Source organism: Erythrolamprus reginae, chromosome 4, assembly GCF_031021105.1.
Source record: "Erythrolamprus reginae isolate rEryReg1 chromosome 4, rEryReg1.hap1, whole genome shotgun sequence".
Taxonomy (NCBI): Eukaryota; Metazoa; Chordata; class Lepidosauria; order Squamata; family Dipsadidae; genus Erythrolamprus; species Erythrolamprus reginae.
The window spans coordinates 3,658,783-3,682,717 of NC_091953.1; the positions used below are offsets into that span (position 1 = coordinate 3,658,783).

At 42.4% G+C, this 23,935-nt stretch overlaps 1 protein-coding gene across 6 annotated transcripts in view; it reads right to left on the reverse strand.

Annotated features, from left to right (window-relative positions):
* MYO7A (myosin VIIA) overlaps positions 1–23,935 on the reverse strand; it is a 97,219-nt gene that overhangs the window by 54,464 nt on the left and 18,820 nt on the right. For 3 of the 6 annotated variants that reach the window (XM_070749484.1, XM_070749482.1, XM_070749487.1), the window contains exons 6-17: positions 23,379–23,521; positions 22,316–22,429; positions 20,397–20,550; positions 17,052–17,128; positions 15,876–15,995; positions 14,484–14,626; positions 11,262–11,472; positions 9,964–10,099; positions 8,337–8,443; positions 7,164–7,220; positions 3,739–3,876; positions 344–502 (exon numbers count right to left, since the gene is read on the reverse strand). In XM_070749484.1, the coding sequence (XP_070605585.1) occupies positions 344–502; positions 3,739–3,876; positions 7,164–7,220; positions 8,337–8,443; positions 9,964–10,099; positions 11,262–11,472; positions 14,484–14,626; positions 15,876–15,995; positions 17,052–17,128; positions 20,397–20,550; positions 22,316–22,429; positions 23,379–23,521 (1,559 nt within the window). The remainder of the gene's footprint in view (positions 1–343; positions 503–3,738; positions 3,877–7,163; positions 7,221–8,336; positions 8,444–9,963; positions 10,100–11,261; positions 11,473–14,483; positions 14,627–15,875; positions 15,996–17,051; positions 17,129–20,396; positions 20,551–22,315; positions 22,430–23,378; positions 23,522–23,935) is intronic. The other 3 variants (XM_070749485.1, XM_070749483.1, XM_070749486.1) reach the window with 2 other exon arrangements.

Consider the following 23,935-nt stretch of genomic DNA (forward strand, 5'->3'; position numbering starts at 1 on the left):
TCCTTTTTTTTCTCTCCTCCCTACCCTTTCTTTCCTTCCTCTTAATTACATGTTTGTAATAGTCGTTTATTATTCTTTTTGAATTATATTGTTTTTCTATTTGCAAATTTAAAAAAAAATGCGGAAGCCAGATTCACTCAACAACCCAGTGACTCACTTAACAACTGCAGTGCTTCGCTAAACGACAGTGGCAAGAAAAGTCAAAGGGGCAAAACTGATTTAACAACTGTCTCATTTAGCAACAGAAATTTTGAGCTCAGTTGTGGTCGTAAGTCAGGGACTACCGATAGCGACAGCTGACAAGGAATTGTGGTTTTGTTTCAATGTGATTATTCGCCTTTACCTGTTTGTAGGCGGGTTTTACCCCCGGCATGAGGACTCGGTATCTGTCGACAAATTCCACAAAGGTGTACCGGATCGGATAGCCAGCCCTGCGGATTCGGATGGTTTCCATCATCCCGGAATATCTCAGCTGACGGACGCAGAGTTCCCGGTCAAATAACTTCAAAGAGAAAAAGAAGTGGCATTTAATTTTCTCAAGATTAAACCTTGGGGAAAAGGAATCCTCAATCGGAGTATTGCATGGGCAGTTCTGTGTTAGCAAAAACTTCAGAAGAGAAGGATTTAGGGGTTGTGATTTTTGACAGTCTCCAAATGGGTGAGCAGTGCGGTCGGGCAGTAGGGAAAGCAAGTAGGATGCTTGGCTGCATAGCTAGAGGTATAACAAGCAGGAAGAGGGAGATTGTGATCCCGCTGTATAGAGCGCTGGTGAGACCACATTTGGAATAATACTGTGTCCAGTTCTGGAGACCTCACCTACAAAAAGATATGGATCAAATTGAACGGGTCCAAAGACGGGCGACAAAAATGGTGGAAAGTCTTAAGCATAAAACGTATCAAGAAAGACTTAATGAACTCAATCTGTAGAGTCTGGAGGACAGAAGGGAAAGGGGAGAACATGATGGAAACATTTAAATGTGTTAAAGGGTTAAATAAGGTCCAGGAGGGAAGTGTTTTTAATAGGAAAGTGAACACAAGAACAAGGGGGCACAATCTGAGGTTAGTTGGGGAAAAGATCAGAAGCAACATGAGAAAATAGTATTTTACTGAAAGAGTAGTAGATGCTTGGAACAAACTTCCAGCAGATGTGGTTGGTAAATCCTCAGTCACTGAATTGAAACATGCCTGGGATAAACCTAGATCCATCCTAAGATAAAATACAGGAAATAATATAAGGGCAGACCAGATGGACCAGGAGGTCTTTTTCTGCCATCAATCTTCTACGTTTCGATGATGATGATGATGTTGTTGATGATGATAATTTTAAAAACCTGTTTCCTCTGTATTAACACAGAGTGATATATCCCCCTTCCATGCAATGCCGTTCTGTGAGAAACAGATATTTTCCACTCTTTATTTTGATTTCCTGAAACTCTGCTTCCTGCCCTTCTTAGCACTTGCTCACAGAAGTTTCAACTTTTCCAAAGAATTGTTTTTGCTTTAATTTTTACTGACCCAGCCAATTTTCCCATTTCATGGCCAAAGGCTCTGCGAGATGGGAATTATGGATGTTACACAATCCAACAAAGAAGTACCAGACTATCTCAGGGACCGCCTTCTGCTGCACGAATCCCAGCGACCAGTTAGGTCCCACAGAGTGGGTCTTCTCCGGGTCCCGTCAACAAAACAATGTCGCTTGGCGGGACCCAGGGGAAGAGCCTTCTCTGTGGCGGCCCCGGCCCTCTGGAACCAACTCCCCCCAGAGATTAGAATTGCTCCCACCCTCCTTGCCTTTCGCAAGCTTCTTAAAACCCACCTCTGCCGCCAGGCATGGGGGAATTGAGATACTCTTTCACCCTGGGCCTTCACAATTTTATGCATGGTATGTCTGTATGTATGTTTGGTTTTACAATAAGGGTTTTTAATTGTTTTAAAATTGGATTGTCATATGCTGTTTACTATTGTTGTTAGCCGCCCCGAGTCTATGGAGAGGGGCGGCATACAAATCCAATAAAATCAAAATCAAATCAAAATCAAAAGTAGGTGGGGGGAATTGGTGGGCTGAATCCAGAGGTGCAATTAAGAAGCAGCTGGTACTTTTATAACGTGGATTTCAACTCCTAAAATTCCTAAGAGTTGAAGTTCACAAGTCATAAGGGGACATTGGTTCCCCGGCTCGATAATAAAGAAATCGCCTGATGACAAATTTCAAATCTGCATATTTACGGGCAACCACTTAGACGGCAGTAAAGAGACAGAGAAAACTTATCTCTCTTTGCTGCCTCCTTTGACATTTGAATTTTTTGCAGCTCATCTTTGAGATGTTTGCTAAAAAATATTCTGCTCCTAAAAAGGAACATGGCCCTCCCTCCCAGGAAAACACACATAAAACAAGGGGACACAATCTGAAGTTAGTCGGGGGAAAGATCAAAAGCAACGTGAGAAAATATTATTTTACTGAAAGAGTAGTAGATCCTTGGAACAAACTTCCAGCAGACGTGGTAGATAAATCCACAGTAACTGAATTGAAACATGCCTGGGATAAACATATATCCATTGTAAGATAAAATACAGGAAATAGTATAAGGGCAGACTAGATGGACCATGAGGTCTTTTTCTGCCGTCAGACTTCTATGTTTCTATGTTTCTATATATCTCAAGGCACCATCGCTAAATCTCTCTATGAGTTCTGAATAACAGACTCCAGTTCTACAATCTACTCTGAAGTTTGGGCAGTGGTGGCTAGGTAAATCTGATGGATTAGTAAGTGCAATGAATAAATAAGCGGAATGGATCTCATTGGCTGTTTTGTAGAAAAGGAAAACAGGGAGGATGGAAGGAAAGTAAAGAGAAAGAATAGGAGAAGGTGAAGAGAGAGATTAGAAGAAAGAGAAGAGTGGGAAAAAGGAAGGAAAGGAAAGGAGGAAGGGAAGAGGAAGAAAGGAAAGGGAAGGAGGAAGAGGAGAGGAAGAAAGGAAAGGAAAGGGGGTGAAAGTCAAGTCAGGTTAGGTAAGGTATACGAAGAAAAGGAGGAAAAGAAAGAGAAAAGAAGAGGAGAGGAGAGAGGAAGGTAGAGGAGAGGAAAGGACAGAGGAAATGAGAAAGGAAAGGAAAGAGGGAGAAAGGAGAAAGAGGGAGAAAGGAAAGTAAGGAAAGGAAAGAGGGAGAAAGGAAAGTAAGGAAAGGAAAGAGGGAGAAAGGAAAGAAAGGAAAGGAAAGAAAGGGAAGGAAAGAGGGAGAAAGGAAAGAAAGGAAAGGAAAGAGGGAGAAAGGAAAGGAAGGAAAGAAAAGGGTGAGAAAGTAAAGTAAGGAAAGGAAAGAGGGAGAAAGTCAAGTCAAGTCAAGTAAGGTAAGGTAAAGAAAGGAAAGGAGGAAAGGAAAGAGGAGAAAAGAGGGGAAGGTAGAGGAGAGGAAAGGACAGAGGAAATGAGAAAGGAAAGGAAAGGAAAGAGGGAGAAAGTAAAGTAAGGAACGGAAAGGAAAAGGTGGAAGAGAGAAGGAAGAAGGAAAAGAAGAAAGGGGAGGAGAGAAGGGGGGGAAAGAAAGAACGAAATGAAAGGAGAAAAACCAAAACACAAGAAAACCAAACCCCTAACATTTCAGTGCAGCACACCGTACACTTCCAGGACCGCAAACGCCAAGGCTCCCACCCTCTTGCCTGCCTCATTCGGACCCTCCCTCCCAGAAGAGCCCTCTGAGCCGGCTCAGTGCCCCCCTGTACCCCGCTCTCCCCCTCACCATGGGCCTCTTGTACTCGTTGGGCTTGATGCACCGGACGAAGAAGGGCTGGCAGACCCCCAGGGTGCGCATCAGGAGCTCCAGCGAGCGCTTGAACTGGCTGCTCAGCGTCGGGGACCGCTTCCTGGTCTCTGCCCCCTGGAGAGAAGAGCGGGATCGGGCACGGATCAATGTCAGGAAATGAAAAGATAACAGCAGCAGCGGCTGGACGTTTCCCCCCTCGGGCGGGCGGGGAGGGCTCTCAACACAGGAAATGTCTCCAGCCTCGCTGGGCTCCGGTTTTCCCATCGTCTAAGGCAGTGTCCCAACCTTGGCAACTTGAAGAGATCTGGACTTCAACTCCCAGAATTCCCCAGCCAGCGAATGCTGGCTGGGGAATTCTGGGAGTTGAAGTCCAGATCTCTTCAAGATGCCAAGGTTGGGAAACACTGGCTTAAAGTGCCTGCCGGTTGAAGGAAAAAAACTTATGCTGTGGCTCTTTATATTTTATTTTATCTGGAAGTTGCCCAAGATATTTCTGACACCTTGACCATTTAAGTGGGCCTTTTAGGATGGAAGAGGATTACACAGCATCATCATCATTATTTTATTTATTTATTTCTTTTGTCCAATACACAATGAGGGGTTTAGTGGGTATATATCTATATACACATAGTAAAATACATGATGAAGGTTATAGAGGAGATACTCATAGTAAAATATATCTAAGAAAGAATAGAAAAGAAGGTATAGTAATAGAACATATCAATGAAAGAATAGAAAAAGAGATATAGGAATAGAAGAAAGGTATTTATTTATTTATTTATTTGTTTGTTTGTTTATTTATTTATTTATTTATTTACTTACTTACTTACTTACTTACTTACTTACTTACTTACTTACTTACTTAGTTAATCCAATACACAATAAGGGGTTTAGTGGGTATATATCTATGTACACATAGTAAAATACATGATGAAGGTTATAGAGTAGATACTCATAGTAAAATATATCTAAGAAATAATAGAAAAGAAGGTATAGCAATAGAACATATCAATGAAAGAATAGAAGAAGAGATATAGGAATAGCAGAAAGGAATAGGTGATATAGGAGAGCAATAGGACAGGGGACGGAAGGCACTCTAGTGCACTTGCACTCGCCCCTTACTGACCTCTTAGGAATCTGGAGAGGTCAACCGTAGATAATCTAAGGGTAAAGTGTTGGGGGTTTGGGGATGACACTAGGGAGTCCGGCAATGAGTTCCATGCTTCGACAACTCGGTTACTGAAGTCATATTTTTTACAGTCAAGTTTGGAATGGTTAATATTAAGTTTAAATCTGTTGTGTGCTCTTGTGTTGTTGTGGTTGAAGCTGAAGTAGTCGCTGACAGGCAGGACGTTGCAGCATATGATCTTGTGGGCAATACTTAGATCTTGTTTAAGGCGCCGTAGTTCTAAACTTTCTATGCCCAGGATTGAAAGTCTAGTCTCATAGGGTCTTCTATTTCGAGTGGAGGAGTGAAGGGCTCTTCTGGTGAAGCATCTTTGGACATTTTCAAGGGTGTTAATGTCTGAGATGCGATATGGGTTCCAAACAGATGAGCTGTATTCGAGGATGGGTCTGGCGAAGGTTTTGTAAGCTCTGGTAAGTAGTGTGAGATTGCCAGAGCAGAAGCTACGTAGGATTAGGTTTACAACTCTTGAAGCCTTCTTGGCTATGTTGTTGCAGGGGGCTTTGGCATTTAAATCTTTTGTTATTAGTATACCAAGGTCTTTAACCGAGTGGGGGTTATCTGTGATAATTTGATTATTCAGTTCGTGTTTGGAGTTCAGATTCTTCTTCCCAATCTGTAGGACAGAGCATTTGCTAGTTGAGATTTGGAGTTGCCATGTGTTAGACCACTCAGAAACAGCATCAAGGTCTTTATTGTCGTTGTTTTATTTTTTTTTTATTTTACTGATTGATTGATTGGTTTTGTCCAATACACAATGAGGGTTTTAGTGGATATACACATAGCAAAATACATGATGAAGGTTATAGAGGAGATGCTCATAGTAAAATATATCTAAGAAAGAATAGAAGAGAAGGTATAGTAATAGAACATATCAATGAAAGAATAGAAGAAGAGATATAGGAATAGAAGAAAGGTATAGGAGATGTAGGAGAGCAATAGGACAGGGGACGGAAGGCACTCTAGTGCACTTATGTTGTTGTTATTTGGATTTATATGCCACCTCGAGTCTTCGGAGAGGGGCAGCATATAAATCCAATTAATAAACAAACAAACAACAACAACAACAGGAAAATTACAAAATATTGCGACCTGGCCATTGAATGCAAGAAAACAACCAAATGTAGGGACCCCAAGCACCAAAAAACCCCACAAGTTCCCAATTTCTTGATATGTTTTGTGAAATTGTTGGACTAGGTGCCAAGTTCCCCAACAACAGTGGGTATCACTCTTACATGTTTCATCCATAGCCAAGAATTTCACAAAACATGTCAAGAAATTGGGGACGTGTGGGGTCTTTTGGTGCTTGGGGGTCTTTGAGCTGGGTTGTTTTTCTTGCAGACGTTTCAGTACCCAACTAGGTTGAAGGGATGATGATTGTGAAGAGGAGGATGGAAAGAGGAAGAGGAGGAGGGGGAGGAAGTAGAAAAGGAGGAGGAGGAAGAAGAGGAAGAAGAGGAGGAGAAAGAAGAAGAGGAGGAGGAGGAAGAGGAAGAAGAGGAGGACGAGGGGGAAAAGGAGGAGGAGGAAGAGGAGGAGGAGAGGAGAAGGAACAGGAGGAAGAGGAGGAAGAGGAGGAAGAAGAGGAGGAAGAAGAGGAGGAGGAGAAGGAGGAGGTAGAAAAGGAGGAGGAGGAAGAGGAAGAGGAGGAGAAAGAAGAAGAGGAGGAGGAGGAAGAGGAGGAAGAGGAAGAGGAAGGGGAAAAGGAGGAGGAAGAGGAAGAGGAGAAGGAACAGGAGGAAGAGGAGGAAGAGGAGGAGGAAAAGGAGGAGGAAGAAGAGGATGATGAAGGGGAAAAGGAGGAGGAGGAAGAGGAGGAAGAGGAGGAGGAGGAGGAAGAAGAGGAGGAGGAGGAAGGGGAAAAGGAACAGGAGGAAGAGGAGGAGGAAGAAGAGGAGGAGAAGGAGGAGGTAGAAAAGGAGGAGGAGGAGGAAGAAGAGGAGGATGACAAAGGGGAAAAGGAGGAGGAGGAGGAAGAAGAGGAGGAGGAGGAGGAGGAGAGGAGAAGGAACAGGAGGAAGAGGAAGAAGAGGAGGAGGAGGAGGACGGCTGTGGGGTCTGAACTTAGTGGGTTTCTTGCAGGCATCTCATGATGACCCAACTAAACAGCACCCTCAGTTCTTTACTTGAGAAGAACCGGAGGAAAAGCAATGGTCCAGCAAAAGTGGGCAAAGCCAAACCTCCCCCAGGGGAAGATCTGTAGAACTCATGTTACCTTCAAAGTGGAGGCTGGCGACTGGGCAAATGTAGAAGACGGACAGCCACAGAGAAACTACAGGAGAAGAAAGGGAAAATGAAACCACCAAGAAAGACACAAGAGAGAGAGAGAGAATAGAGGGGAAAATAAAAACTAAGCAGGAAGAATTAGGATTTTTCACCGTTGATTGAAAAAGATGGGCACTTAAATAGAAATCAAGGCAGAAGTTGACCATGTGGAGGAACGGTTCCCAACTGGTTTCCAGTAATGGGTTCTTGCTGGTATGGGCCCCTCTATCACCCCTTGGTGACTGGCAGGCAGGCGGGTGGAAGGAAGGAAGGAAGGAAGGAAGGAAGGAAGGAAGGAAGGAAGGAAGGAAGGAAGGAAGGAGAATGGGTGAAGAAGGAAGGAAGGAAGGAAGGAAGGAAGGAGAATGGGGAAGGAAGGAAGGTAGGAAGGAAGGAAGGAAGGAAGGAAGGAAGGAAGGAAGGAAGGAAGGTTAGAAGTAACATGAGAAAATATTATTTTACTGAAAGAGTAGTAGATCCTTGGAACAAACTTCCAGCAGACGTGGTTGGTGAATCCACAGTAACTGAATTTAAACATGCCTGGGATAAACATATATCCATCCTAAGATAAAATACAGGAAATAGTATAAAGGCAGACTACATGGACCATGAGGTCTTTTTCTGCCGTCAATCTTTTATGTTTCTATGTTTTTAGGAAGGAAGGAAGGAAGGAGAATACGTAAAGAAGGAAGGAAGGAAGGAAGGAAGGAAGGAGAATGCGTGAAGGAAAGAAGGAAGGAAGGAGAATGCATAAAGAAGGAAGGAAGGAAGGAAAGAAGGAAGGAACAAGGGAAGGAAGGAGAGAAATATTAATGAGAGTGAGGGAAGGCCTGAGGGGAAGTCCTGCCTTAGCATTTGGCCACCACAGGTACCCCTGACATGAGTGACATCGAACTGGCCATGCCCCCCGGTCCACCCCTCGATCCCCGAGGTCAAACATGACCCTGATGTAGCCCTCCAGGAAACCAAGTTTGACACCCCTGGACTAGATCCAGCAAGATACCTTAAATTTGCGGTGACCGAGTTCCACGAACAACAAGGGGGTCTGTCTCTCTGAAGAGCAGATTGGCTCCCCACTTACCCTCCGCTTCCCCCACCGCCCTGCCTGTTAGGGATACTTTACCATGGCTACATCAGCCTGGAAAATCTGCTTGATGAATTTGTTCCTGGAAGAATGGACCAGTTGGATAATATCCCCGTGGAGGGTGTCTCTGTTTTTCTCCAGGAACCCTGGGGAGAGAAACCAGTTGAAAGAAATATAACTTTTGTACAGGAAATCAATCTGTCAATCAATCAATCTCAATCCGAATACAGCTGGAAGGTGTTGCGAGTGGTCCATGACCAGCTCAGTTAGTCACAGATTCTGAGTTGGATGTGACTTCAGTAACCGAGTTGTCGAAGTGTGGAACTCATTATCAGACTCCATAGTGTCATCCCCACACCCCCAACACTTTACCCCTTAGATTATCTACGGTTGACCTATCCAGATTCCTAAGAGGTCAGTAAGGGGCGAGTACAAGTGCACTAGAGCTCCTTCCGTCCCCTGTCCTATTGCTCTCCTATATCTCCTATACCTTTCTTCTATTCCTATATCTCTTCTTCTACTCTTTCATTGATATGTTTTATTCCTATATCTTCTCTCCTATTCTTTCTTACATATATTTTACTATGAGTATCTCCTCTATAACCTTCATCATGTATTTTACTATGTGTATATTGATATATACCCACTAAAACCCTCATTGTGTATTGGACAAAATAAATAAATAAATAAAATAAATCTTGGTACCCTAGGCCAGTGTTCTCCCAGCCCTGCTCCAATGGAGGTTTGGTTCCAAACCCTAGAACCATGATGGCGAACTTTTTTCCCCTCGGGCCAAAAGAGTGTGAGCGTGCTCTGTAGTGCACGCATGAGAACCCATAACCCTAATTCAATGTCTGGGCAGGACAAAAACAGTTTCTCCCGACCCCTGGAGGCATCCTGAAGGCCAGGAACAGGCTGTTTTCCAACTTGTAGTTCGCCCAATAGGCTTGTGTTTCACCCTTCCCAGGCTCCAAAAGCTTCCCTGGAGTCAGAGGAGGGTAAAAACATCCTCCCCCATCCCCCTGGAGGCTCTCTGGAAGCCAAAAATGCCCTCCCAGAGCTCTCTGTGAGACAAAAATCAGCTGGCTAGCACACACAACGACTACTTCAGCTTCAACCACAACAACACAAGAGCACATAACAGATTCAAGCTCAATATTAACTGCTCCAAACTTGACTGTAAAAAATACGACTTTAGTAATCGAGTTGTTGAAGCGTGGAACTCATTACCGGATTCCATAGTGTCATCCCCTAACCCCCCAACGTTTTACCCTTAGACTGTCCACTGTTGACCTCTCCAGATTCCTTAGAGGTCAGTAAGGGGCGTGTATAAGTGCACCAGAGTGCCTTCCGACCCCTGTCCTATTGTCTCTCCTATATCCCATATCTCTTCTCTTCTATCCCTATACTGTATCTTTCTTCTATTTTCTCATTGATTTATTTTATCCTATATGTTCTCGTCTATTCTTTCTCTAATTCTATTTCCTCGAAGGTGTCCTTTATTACCTTCATTGTGGATTATTGTGTATTGGACAAAATAAATAAATAAAATAAATAAATGTTGGAGCTGAACTAGGGCAATGGCTCGTGTGCCAGTAGATGTGGCTCCATGGGTCACCTCTCGCACCCGTGCCATAGCTTCGCCATCACTGCCCTAGAATGTTACCTTTTGTTTCATAGTAGACAACGCCGGCAAAATGGTTGATGCCAAAGTGAGTGTCATGGTTGTTTTTCGGCGGGATGTAATTGATGTTCAGCTTGTGTTGAGAATTCAACTTGTGGAGCATGGTGGCATCTGTTCCCTGCATCAGTTAAAAACGGGAATTAGGGTTTCTATGGTCCAGAACAAAAGCCTTCAAACTTGGCAATGTTTAAGACTTGTGGACTTCAACTCCCAGAATTCCTCAGCCGGCCATGAATGATAGAGTTGGAAGAGGCCAGAAGGGTCATCTAAGTCAGGGCTCTCCAACTCTGGCCACTTTAAGACTTGTGGACTTCAACTCCCAGAATTCTTCAGCCGGCCATGAATGATAGAGTTGGAAGAGGCCAGAAGGGTCATCTAACTACAGCTAAAAACCCTATATGTTACTCAATCAGACAATCCAATCACACCATGTATCACATTTATTGGTCAGGGGGCAAGATCTAATTGCCCCAGGCCTGGCGACATAGGTGAGTCTTAGGACTCTTGCGGAAGGCAAAGAGGGTGGGGGCAGTTGTACGAATCTCTGGGAGGAGCTGATTCCAGAGGGCTGGGCCCCCCACAGAGGAGGCTCTTCCCCTAGGCCCCGCTAAGTGACATTGTCTGGTTGACAGGACCTCAAACAAACTTGACTGCAAAAAATACGACTTCAGCAACAGAGTAATCAATGCCTGGAATGCACTACCTGATTCTGTGGCTTCTACTCCTAATCCCAAAACCTTTAGCCTGAGACTATCTACAATTGACCTCTCCCCCCTTTTAAGAGGTTTGTAAGGGGCGTGCATAAGCGCACCACTGTGCCTACTGTCCCTATCCTATTGTCTTCTTTTGTTACTTTTTATCATTACTTATCTAATGTTTTATTTGTACAAATTACCACCCTATAATTGTTTGACTAAAAAATTAAAAATTAAATTAAATTAAATTAAATTAAATTAAATTAAATAACTAAACTAAACTAAACTAAACTAAACTAAACTAAACTAAACTAAACTAAATTAAATTAAATTAAATTAAATGGCTGACCCTGTGAGACCTAACCGGCCACTGGGATTTATGTGGTAGAAGGTGGTCCCATAAATAATCTGGTCTAAATCTATGCTTTGCGCATACGCATAGGGTTAAATAAATAAAATGGTGGCATCCAGGCAGGTGGGCGGAGCCTTGCACTGCCACCGCTAACCGGTTCTCTGAACCACCAGCAGCTGCCGCTACCAGTATGCCCGAGACGGAAAACTTGGCCAATTTGGCCAAACACCGACCTTGGGGAATTTGCTTTCCTCGTCGATGAGAGAGATTAAATTCATCGGTTTGATGGCGATCATATCGAGAGCGTCCTGGTTGTCCGTGAATTCGATGTGCTGCCAGTTGATGTTCTCCAGGTTGTACTCTTCCTGCTCCAGTTTGAAGACGTGACGGACGAAGAATTGCTGCAGGTTCTCGTTGGCGAAATTAATGCAGAGCTGTTCGAAACTGGAAGAGCGAAAACACAGATTCGTTTGTTCGGTTTTTATACCAATCAAGGAAGCCCTCAGAACGTGCGGCTACCCCAAGGGGGCCTTCATCAAATGTCAAAAAAGACCCTACAGGAGCTCCTCTGTAACAGACATTGACGAGAACAATAACCGAAGCAACGTTGTCATTCCGTACTGTTAGTACTGTGTGTATAACTAGTTGGGTTTTTACAATATATTATTATTATTATTTATTGGATTTGTATGCCGCCCCTCTCCGGAGACTCGGGGCGGCTAACAACAATAATAAAACAGTATACAATAATAATCCAATACTAAAAACGATTAAAAACTCCATTAATATAAAAACCAAACATCCATACAGACATACCATGCATAAAATTGTAAAGGCCTAGGAGGAAGTGTATCTCAATTCCCCCATGCCTGATGGCAAAGGTGGGTTTTAAGTAACTTACGAAAGGCAAGGAGGGTGGGGGCAATTCTAATTTCTGGGGGGAGTTGGTTCCAGAGGGCCGGGGCCACCACAGAGAAGGCTCTTCCCCTGGGTCCCGCCAAGCAACATTGTTTAGTTGACGGGACCCAGAGAAGACCCACTCTGTGGGACCTAACTGGTCGCTGGGATTCGTGCGGCAGAAGGCAGTCCCGGAGATAATCTGGTCCGGTGTATAATGTTAGTACATGGTACTCACCAGTATTTGGGGTTGCCATGTATGTAAACTACCAATTGTAGTTTGTACCTTTATAGATGCAATATACTTTTAAGGACTTTGGCTGGTTCGCCATAAGAGGGCGCCAGCACTCTCTCCCGATGATGATGCTGGAGAGCTCATTCATTCTTTTGCCTTTGCCTTGAGGGGGGAGTATATTCTGCTTCGTGCTGCTATGTGCGGTCTGTTGTTTATTTCAGCTTTGTGCTTGTAAATATGTATATATGTAAATAATACTTGTTTAGCATACTAAGTCTGGGTCGTTACTGGCTGTATCACACATCCACACTCTTACCTTAAACTCTGCTCTGCGTATGTCGAAGATCTCGTAGCCTAGCTGCACCGAGACATACTAACATATAACCTAAGCCAGCCATGTATGGTTAAAGGAATTAGAACACTTCTGCTTTAAGAGCTGTCACATGCAACCTCCAGACACAAAGTTTCAAAATTATAGAACCTATTTAAAAATAGGTTGGTTGACAAGCACAAATTAGAACTGAGGAATGTCTTTCCACTGCCAAAGTTCAAGCAGGAGGCAGAGTTGATAAGATAGATTCCCAAACAAATGGTCTCAAAGTCAAGAATTACTCACAGGGTTGTTTAACTGTATAATTGTCCAGAACTTCAGCAAGATTTATTTAAACAACAGGAAAAATCTCTTCACGCGCTCTTTTCCTTCGAAGGATAAGAAGCTGGTTTCCTGCAAAGGGAACCTCCCAACTCCTTCCCTTTATATACACTCTGGGAGTACAGACTGCGCACAGCGGTGCTCAAGTCCTTTTTCTGAGCCTGCCTAACTGCTCTTGCCTCCCCCGCATCCTTCTGACCCTTGCATCAAGGTCGGATCCCTCACCTCCTCTTCTTAATCAGAGCCAGGCAAAGCCCCAGCTGAGGGTTGCAAAGCCCCCTACAGAATCCTCACACCCGCGAGGTGGGCTACTGTCCAGACAGGGGGGAGCGCAGTGGGGTAGGGAAAATGGAGCTCCACCCCAGAGCACCCAATTTGCGCTGAAAGATGTTGAAAGAAAATGCAGGGCATCCTGAATAAGCCACGCCCACAGTGTAGTAGTAAAATCTTTGGTAGCCCTTCACTGGTCACACCCAATCTCTCCCTCCTCCTCACTGTCCAACTCCTCTGACAGCCACACAGGGCGACCATGCCCAGATGGACACAGTTCATCTGGCTCGAAGTCTGGTGTTTGTTGTGTTTGGGCCTGGGCCAGCTGTTGCCCCCACAGATGGGGGAGACACGGCACACAGTGACTGTGAAAGCCTGGCTGACAGCCAGGATGATGCAGCAGACAGTCAGGAAGATGGGGCAGAGAGCCAGGAAGAATTGGCAGACAGTTCAGGGCAAGGGGCTGGCAATTCGTCAGACAGTTTATCCTCTCTCAGCTCGTCTGCAGGACAATACATCAATTTACGCAACTGTAGGGCCTTACCACGAAGGTATCGCTTTAAGCAGTAGGCTAAGCACACCTGGCTGGGTGTGGTTCCCTTAATGAGGGCTAACAGCATAAAAAGGGAACGGGGCCAAGGCAAACTGTGGCTGATTATCTGGGTGGTTTGTGTGGCGTCGTTTGTTCCTGCTTTGAAGTTCCTGCTCTTGGATTGCAACTCAGCGTTGTGGGAGTTGAACACTCTGGGACAAGCTGCTGCTTTTGGTGCTGTGAATATTCAGAGACTCTTGGACTATTTATGCTCCATGACTTTTGTATTTGTTGGCTTTTCACTGAACTTTGTAGCTGACTGAATTTTCAACGAATCCTATGTGTTACTCCTGAAAGTAAGGACCATTTGCTTTAGACTTTTTTCTTTACTGTTTAATACAAGTTTGCTGACTAACTATCCACGTGTGTGTCTGACCTTCTTTTCTGGACCGTTAATCATTGCTTGAGGCCGGTCAGGCAGAACAGTGTTGCAATTAGCTATAAGAAGGAGTCAGCAGCATCTCTCTCTCTCTGAGCAGAGTGCAAAAAACAGCACAATGAGAAAACCAGGAGTTTGGAAAATGCACTTCTGGTTTTGCTCATTGTGCTATTTTTTGCACTCTGGGACTTCAGGAAGCTTCCCTGAATCCTCCGTAGTGCAAAAGTGTGTTTTCCCAGACTTCTGTTTCATCCATTGGGTGACTTTTTGCCTCCAGGGCTTCAGGGAAGAGTCCAGAGGGCAAAATGGCCCTTCCCTAGGCTGAAAATCAGCTGGTCAGCACGCGAATGCGTGCCCTCCGATAGAGCTCCGCGTGCTACCTGTGGAATGCGTGCTATAGGTTCACCATCACGGTCCTACATCCTACAACCTGTTTACTGTGAAGTTTTCAAATCCGAAGATATCCAATAATCCGATGGATCTCCGGACGTTTTTGTTTTCGTGGGACGGCGGTCGGTAAATGGCTGCGTTGATCTTCTCCACGATCCACACGAAAAGCCTGCCGTAAATGCCCTGGAAATTGAAAAAGAGGGAAAGACAGTCATTAAAATTTATTTTGGCCTCCCCTGGGGAGCTAGTCCTCTTTATCTTGGCTCTTATGTTTTACGGTGACAACATTATTTTCACTAAGGTGCCTTAAACAAGATCTAAGTATTGCCCACAAGACTATATGCTGCAACGTCCTGCCTGTCGGCGACTACTTCAGCTTCAACCACAACAACACAAGAGCACACAACGGATTCAAGCTTAATATTAACCGCTCCAAACTTGACTGTAAAAAATATGACTTCAGTAACCGAGTTGTCGAAGCGTGGAACTCATTACCGTACTCCATAGTGTCATCCCCAAACCCCCAACACTTTACCTTTAGATTATCCACGGTTGACCTGTCCAGATTCCTAAGAGATCAGTAAGGGGCGAGTACAAGTGCACTAGAGTGCCTTCCGTCCCCTGTCCTATTGCTCTCCTATATCTCCTATACCTTTCTGCTATTCCTATATCTCTTCTTCTATTCTTTCATTGATATGTTCTATTGCTATATCTTCTCTTCTTTCTTAGATATATTTTACTATATCTCCTCTATAACCTTCATCATGTATTTTACTATGTGTATATAGATATATACCCACTAAAACCCTCATTGTGTATTGGATTAACTAACTAACTAACTAACTAACTAACTAACTAACTAACTAACTAACTAACTAAATAAATAAATAAATAAATAAATAAATAAATAAATAAATAAATACCTTTCTTCTATTCCTATAACTCTTCTTCTATTCTTTCATTGATATGTTCTATTACTATACCTTCTTTTCTATTCTTTCATAGATATATTTTACTATGAGTATCTCCTCTATAACCTTCATCATGTATTTTGCTATGTGTATATAGATATATACCCACTAAAACCCTTATTGTATATTGGACAAAGAAACAAAATAAGTAAGTAAGTAAGTAAGTAAATAAGTAAATAAGTAAATAAGTAAATAAGTAAGTAAGTAAGTAAATAAGTAAATTAAGTAAATAAATAAATAAATAAATAAATAAATAAAATATTTTGCTATAATCTATTATTTTTTTCTAATCATAAAAAACATGCATCATAAATCCACTTTCATGCAAAAAGTCCAGAGAGGGTTTCCAATTTTAAAGATCTGATCCTTTTCTCTCTAAGAATCTTGGGTCATGTAGTTTTTTCTGACGAGGGCAACAACAAGAAATGGAGGAACAGAGCAGAGGGAAATGCAATATTCACCTTCACAAAGGCATCTCTGACATCTATGGCCTGCTCCATGCTGAGAGGGGTGGAGACAGTCTCTCCTCTGGTAATAATAGTCCGGCTAGTGAGACAGTTCATCAGATCGTGAGGCTCAACCTAGAAAACATGAAAGGGGAAATGTCGCGGAATAGAATGGAACGGAACAAAACAGAACAGAAAAAAAGAATAGAAAATAGAATTAAAAATAGAATAAAATAGTAGAATAGAAGAGAAGAGAAGAGAAAAGGAAATAGGAAATAGAATGTAGAATATAGAACGGAAAATACAATAGAATAGAAAATAGAACAGATAATAGAATGAAAATGAATAAATATGAATGGAAACTAAATGAAACAAAACAAAATGAAACAAACAGAATGAAAGGGAAGGGAAAGGAAAGGAAGGGAATATAATAGAATTAGAATGGAATGGAATAGAATAGAAACAAATAGAATAGAAACGAATAGAAACGATAGAAACGAATAGAATAGAATCTGGAAAGAATAGAAATGAATAGAATAGAAATGAACAGAAACGAATAGAATATAAACGAATACAATAGAATAGAATCTGGAAAGAATAGAAATGAATAAAATAGAAACAAATAGAATAGAAACAAATAGAACAGAATAGAAACAAATAGAATATAAAACAAATAGAATAGAAACAAATAGAACAGAATAGAAATGAATAGAATAGAAACAAATAGAATAGAATATAAACGAATACAATAGAATAGAATCTGGAAAGAATAGAAATGAATAGAATAAAAACAAATAAAATAGAAACAAATAGAATAAAAACAAATAGAATAGAAACGAATAGAATAGAATAGAATCTGGAAAGAATAAAATAGAACAGAACAGAATAGCAATAAAACAGAACTTCTGCATGCGCAGAAGCAAAATCTTGCTAGGATACTTGCGTGCGCATGCCAGGGACCCAAATCTGTGCATGCAACTCAACTTTTACTACCCATGCGACATCCTCATCCGTACCGGTAGGAGCCTGCTACTGTCCACAAGTCTTAAGGTTGCCAAGTGGCACGGCTGGCTAAGGAATTCTGGGAGTTGAAGTCCGCGAGTCATAAAGGGGCCGTTGTTCCCTACCTCTCCTCCAAGGGGAGCTTCCTACAGCTTCTACCGGAGAAAGACGGGAGAGAATCCAGCTCACCTCCAGCAACAAGGCAGCCGTGATCAAGGAGGCAGAATGGAGAACCTCACAAGCGTCGAGATTGTCGTAGTTCCGGGCTGCAGAGGAGAGAAGCAGAAACACACTGGTGGCAGCAGTGGGAGTGGGGCCTGGTCTCTGTTTATACACACAAGAGGCTTCTTTGCACAGATTAATCCACTTCTAGTCCTGATTATGTTACCTAGTTGGGTCATTAAATGTCTGCAAGAAAACTAGCAAGCTCAACAAGGTCCCCATAGTTCACGGAGTCCACGGAGAGGGGCGGCATACAAAATCAATCCAATCAATCCAATCAATCCAATCCAATCAATCCAATCAATCCAATCAATCCAATCAATCAATAGTTTTCCTCCTCCTCCTTTTCCTCCTCCTTTTTCTCCTCTTCCTCCTCCTCTTCTTCCTCTTCCTCCTCCTCTTCTTTCTCCTTCTCCTCTTCCTCCTCCTCTTCCTATTCTTCCTCCTCCTCTTCCTGTTCTTCTTCTTCCTCTTCCTCCTCCTCCTCTTCTTCCTCCTCTTCTTCTTCCTCTTCTTCCTCCTCCTCCTTTTCCTCTTCTTCTTCCTCCTCCTCTTTCCCATGTACCCCGCTCCCTTACAGCATTGATTATGTTACCTAGCTGGGTAATAAAAGGTCTAGAAGAAAACAACCAAGTTCAGAGAGCAAGGACCAAGGACCTCACAGTCTTCCTCCTCCTCTTCCTCCCCCATCTCCCCCCCCCCATAATACCAACTCCCTATTAGCACCAATGGCATCTCCTAGTTGGGTAATGAAACACCTGCAAGAAAACAACTAACTTCAGAGGCCACCAAAGGCTTCCCAGTATCCCTCCTCCTTTCCTCAACCCCTTTCCATAAGAACCTAAGAAGAGCCCTGCTGAATCAGGCCAAAGCCCATCGAGTCCAGGATTCTGTGTCCCACAATGGCCCATCAATTGTCCATGGGGATCTTGAGCAGAAAGAGAAGGCAAGACCCTCCCTTTCCCTTGACCCCCAACCAATGGGACCCAAGGGAACCCTGCCTACCTCAAGCAACATAGAGGCAGCACTTGGACATCCGTTTCAATAACCACCACTTGGCATCCATGAATCTGTCTAATCCTGCCTTGAAGGTATCAAGGCTGACAGCTGTCACGACCTCTTCTGGAAGTGAATCCCATCAACCAAGGACACTCTGGGTGAAGAAATATTTCCCTTGATTTGTCCTCACTTTCTCACCTCTGAGCTTTAGAGAGGGCCCCCTCGTCCTAGTATTGTGTGATGAAGAAAAGGATTTTTCTCTATCCACCTTTTCTATCCCATGCATGATTTTATACCCTTCGATCAAGTCCCCCCTTCAACGCCGTCTTTCAAGGCTGAAGAGACCAAGGCGTTGCAACCTGGTTTCACAAGGGAGATGCTCCATTTCCTTGATCATTCTTGTTGCCCTTTTTTGCACCTTTTCCAGTTCCATTCTATCCTTCTTGAAGTGCGGTGACCAGAACTGTACACAGGACTCCAGGTGTGGTCTTCCCTTCCAGTACTGATAATATTTCCTAGTTGGTTAATAAAATGTCTGCAAAGAAAACAACCAAGGGCCCCACAATCCTCCTCCTCCTCCTTTCCACAACTCCTTCTAGCACTGACGATATTATCTAGTTGGGTAATGAAATGTCTACAATGAAAACAACATAATTCCGAGACCACCAAAGACCCCTCGTTTCTTTTTTAAAGGAAAGGTATTTTTATTTTTCTCCGCATTGAAAAACAACACATATACCTTTAATACTGATCCATATATTTATATTATCTAATAAAATAGCCTGAATTATATTTCAAATCCCCAATAGTTCAATTTGTCCAAGAATTTATTTCCAATGATTATATAATTATATTAAACGACAAACTAGACTACTTTTCTTAATTTTTACTTCCTGTAATCACAATCTTAAATCTTTATTTCTATTTCCATTCTATTATAATTTAACTTTCAGAATATGTTATTTATTTATCTAATGCTGCCTCCTTGTCTATTTTTGTCATCCGGGTTATAACAATCATATTTCTCATTTCCTTTTATCCCCTTTGTATTACGTTAATATTTAAGAGATTAAATATTAACTTAATTAATACTTTATTAAGATTGAAATATCAAAAGAATATCTATGTTTTTTTTCAGACCATTCATAAAATTTCACCCAAACTTTATAAAACTCCGAGTATTCCTTATCTTTAATTTTCAAAGACCCCTCACTTTAACCCTGATGTACAAATATTCTCCTGTATCAGTAAAAAAAACAAACTGGAAAGTGGGAAATGTTATAAAATGATGGTGGAATTCCTACTCTATTACTTCATATGTGGCGAGGGGGGCGTTTGCCCAGGTTCGCCTGGTGCACCAGTTGCGGCCCTACCTGGACCGGGAGTCACTGCTCACAATCACTCATGCCCTCATCACCTCGAGGCTCGACTACTGTAACGCTCTCTACATGGGGCTACCTTTGAAGAGTGTTCAGAAACTTCAGATCGTGCAGAATGCGAGAGCAATCATGGGCTTCCCCAAATATGCCCATGTTACTCCAACACTCCGCAGTCTGCACTGGTTGCCGATCAGTTTCCGGTCACAATTCAAAGTGTTGGTTATGACCTATAAAGCCCTTCATGGCAACGGACCAAATTATCTCCGGGACCACCTTCTGCCGCATGAATCCCAGCGACCAGTTAGGTCCCACAGAGTTGGCCTTCTCCAGGTCCCGTCAACTAAGCAATGTCGTTTGGCAGGACCCAGGAGAAGAGCCTTCTCTGTGGTGGCCCTGACTCTCTGGAACCAGCTCCCCCCAGAGATTAGAACTGCCCCTACCCTCCTTGCCTTTCGTAAACTTCTCAAAACCCACCTTTGCCGTCAGGCATGGGGGAATTGAGATATCTCCCCCAGGCCTATATAATTTATGTATGGTATGTTTGTAGGTATGTCTGCTTAAAAATGGTTTTTTTTAACTATTTTAAATTTTAAATTGTATATTATTAGATTTGTTATGAATTGTTTTACTGTGTTGTGAGCTGCCCCGAGTCCACGGAAAGGGGCGGCATACAAATCTAATAAATAATAATAATAATAATAATAATAATAATAATAATAATAATAATAATAATAATGTATGAGTGGTTCTTTAAATTGGGGTTTTTTAGATTGTTTTTTAATATTAGATTTGTTTACATTGTCTTTTTATATTGTTGTTAGCCGCCCAGAGTCTTCGGAGAGGGGCAGCATACAAATCTAATTAATAATAATAATAATAATAATAATAATAATAATAATAATAATAATAATAATAATATCAACAGAGATGCTACCTTCGTATCTCAGGTTCCCCATATGCAGGATGGAGGCCAAAAGTTTGCAGATCTCCCAGTTTTCCGTGTCGGTGAACATCAGGACTTTCATGGCCGCCCGGATGTTGGAGTATTCTTTGCTATCATCTCGACCGTCACAAGTAATGCAGTTGCCCTAGTGCAAGACAGAGGGTGCAAAGACATCAGTGACTGACATTTCTGGTCCCCCAGGCAGGTCGTGGCTTGGTTTCTGGATGGTGGTTTGTTCTCTGGGCTCAGTGTTTATCTTCTGGACCTTTCATCACCTGGCCAGGTGACATCGGTTGAAGAGTGGAGTGGAATAGAGTATATGATAATGATAATGATAATGATGATAACAATACAACAAACAACAACAGTAGTAGTACTAGCATGCTCAGAAGGTGGATTCAGCCCAAAACATAGTTGAGGAACTGAAGAAATTAACAACAACAACAACAACATAGTTGGAAGGGACCTTGGAGGTCTTCTAGTCCAACCCCCTGCTCAGGCAGGAGACCCTACACCACTTCAGACAAATGGCTATCCAACGTCTTCTTAAAAACCACCAGTATTGGAGTATTCACTTGCATGTCTATGCGACGTTTCGGTGAAATCACATTCACCATCATCAGGCTGAAGTTTCAAGCTTCGTGCTGTTGTAAAATGGAATGTTTGCAACTGTCATTTCTTCCTAGTATATAGTGTGGGGGTGGAGATTTGGTTTGAATGTAGCAAATAGATTGGGTGATTATGTTTTAGTGATCTGATTGGTTGGTGGAATCATAATTATTAGAAGGATTGACATGGTGATTTTTATGAAGTGTTTTTTTGTTTAAGGCTGGTTTCCAAATCTCTGGTAGGCGGGACGTGTCATCTCTTTTATTTATGCAAAGGGGGCTCCTCTCAATCTCTATGGCTTCCAAAGCAATTCTTCTATATAAATTCTCTGTTTTGTGAAGTAATTTTGTTTTTTCAAAGTCAATTTCGTGCCCTGTTTTTTTAATGTGCTGGACAAGGGAGGAAGTTTTTTCTTCTTTTTTAATTGCATTCCCGTGTAGGATTTAGAAATTTCTGGCGACGTTTCGACGAGGTCCCACTCGTCATCTTCAGGCTGGTGTTTCTGTCCTTGTTCTAAGGCGAACACAGCGAGACCTGAGCTGCCTTCCTTCTATAAATACTGGTGTCTGGGTGTGGTTTGATGGCTCAGCAATTGCCTGCTGTGTAGAAACTTCCTGGTGAGTCAGTGGGGTAACATCTGGGGTCGTTGATGTAATTGAGGTATGCTGATTAGTTAATGGTTGTTGATTAGGCGTTGATTAACTAATTAGCATACTTCAGCTACATCAAGGACCCCAGATGTTACCCCATTGACTCACCAGGAAGTTTCTACACAGCAGGCAATTGCTGAGCCATCAAACCACACCCAGCCACCAGTATTTATAGAAGGAAGGCAGCTCAGGCCTCGCTGTGTTCGCCCTAGAACAAGGACAGAAACACCAGCCTGAAGATGACGAGTGGGACCTCGTCGAAACGTCGCCAGAAATTTCTAAATCCTACATGGGAAGAAACCCGAATATACCAAGACCGTCATACCTGTACCCGTGAAAATATACAAAAACACACACACGCACACACACACACACGATATATGTCACGTTTTTTTGCTGAATTTGAAAATTAATATAAAATTATACACACACACACACACACACACACGTTATATATATACACACACATATATACATATATAGATTGTTCTGAGTTCAGGTTTTTCCCTGTGTAATATTTTGAGTGTCTTTGTGACAATTCGGCGAAATCACATTTGCCATTATCAGGCTGAAGGTATTGGCTTCGTGCTGCTTTGAATATGGTTGAATATACATACACACACACACACACACACACACAAAGCCTCTTACCATGGAAAGATAGTTATAATCTGTTGCTTTCTTAAGTCCCAGCATTTTTTTCTGCTCCGAGCTCATCCCTTTCAGCATGCAGTAAAATATGTGATAGTTTCTCTCGTCTTGAGCCTGAGGAAAAAGAGAGCAGGAGATGGGGAACTTTAGGACATAGAATAACAGAGTTGGAGGGGACCTTGGAGGTCTTCTAGTCCAACCCCTTGCTCAGGCAGGAAACCCTTTGTTGTGGCCTGTCCACATCCTGCGCAGCTGATTATGGGTTCCGAGGATCGAGAGACGGGTGTTGGTTGGTATCCCAGGCCAAGGTACTTCGCACCCAAGTATGAAGGCGAGGAGGTTGGAGAGGATGTGGGGTCAGAGGCTGAAAGCCAACCAAGCCTATTGCACCTCCAGAGGTACCCATGAGTGACCCAGGAGAAGAGGAAGAGACTTTTCTTGATGCTAGAGTACACAGGGCTGTTAGAAGGCAGGAGTGGCTGAGCAAGAGGAGGTCTCTGCATGAATAGATCTCTAGAACACTTGGCCACGCCTTTTGGCTATTTAAGAGTAAGCCTCGTAACGTCAGCGCTGCCTCAGAGTCTTTTTTTTTTTTAAGCCTTAAAGTTTTGGAGGTTTTTGATTCCCCTCCCCTCCCCTTCTTCCTTCAGCAGCGACTGTCCTCCTCCTCTTCCTCCTCCTCCTCCCCCCCAAATCCTGAGCTTTTATTTCTTTCCTAATGGGTTTGCACGCATTATTTGCTTTTACATGGATATCTACGGGAAAAATTGCTTCTTCTTACAAACCTTTCTACTTAAGAACCTGGTCACAGAACGAATTAAGTTCTTAAGTAGAGAGACCACTGTATATTGCAACCGTCACAACTGTGAGTCAGTTGGCAGGCGTCCATATTTGGATAGAATAGAATACCATGGAGATACCACAACAGTTGTTTGAAAAATGGCCATAGGTCTTCCCCCCCCCCAGTGCCATTGTAAATTGAACCGTCACTAAATGAACAGTCATAAGTCGAGGACTGTCTATACTCCTAAGGTGGGGGTGTGTGGCTGTAAGGTATCTTTACCTGTCGACAGACACGAGATTTCTCCAAAAGGTACTGTTCAATTTTAGCCCCCTCGATCGCTCCTCGCTTGTTGAAATGGATGTCAATGTATTTCCCAAAACGGCTGGAGTTGTCGTTACGAATGGTCTTCGCGTTGCCAAAAGCTAACAAAAGACGGACAGACATAGTTGTAACCAAGAAGCCCTTTCTTGCAAACCAGGTTTAAATGGGACATTGGTTTCAATAAAGATCCAATGAATAGAATGGAAGGGAGTGTAATGGAATAGGAAAGAATATAATATAATATAATATAATATAATATAATATAATATGATATGATATGATATGATATGATATGATATGATATGATATACAGTAATATAATATTATAATATTATAATATTATAATATTATAATATTATAATATAATATTATTATAATATTATAATATTATAATATTATAATATAATATAATATAATATAATACAATATAATTACAATACAATACAATATAATTACAATACAATACAATACAATACAATACAATATAATTTTATTTATTTATTTATTTGTTTGTT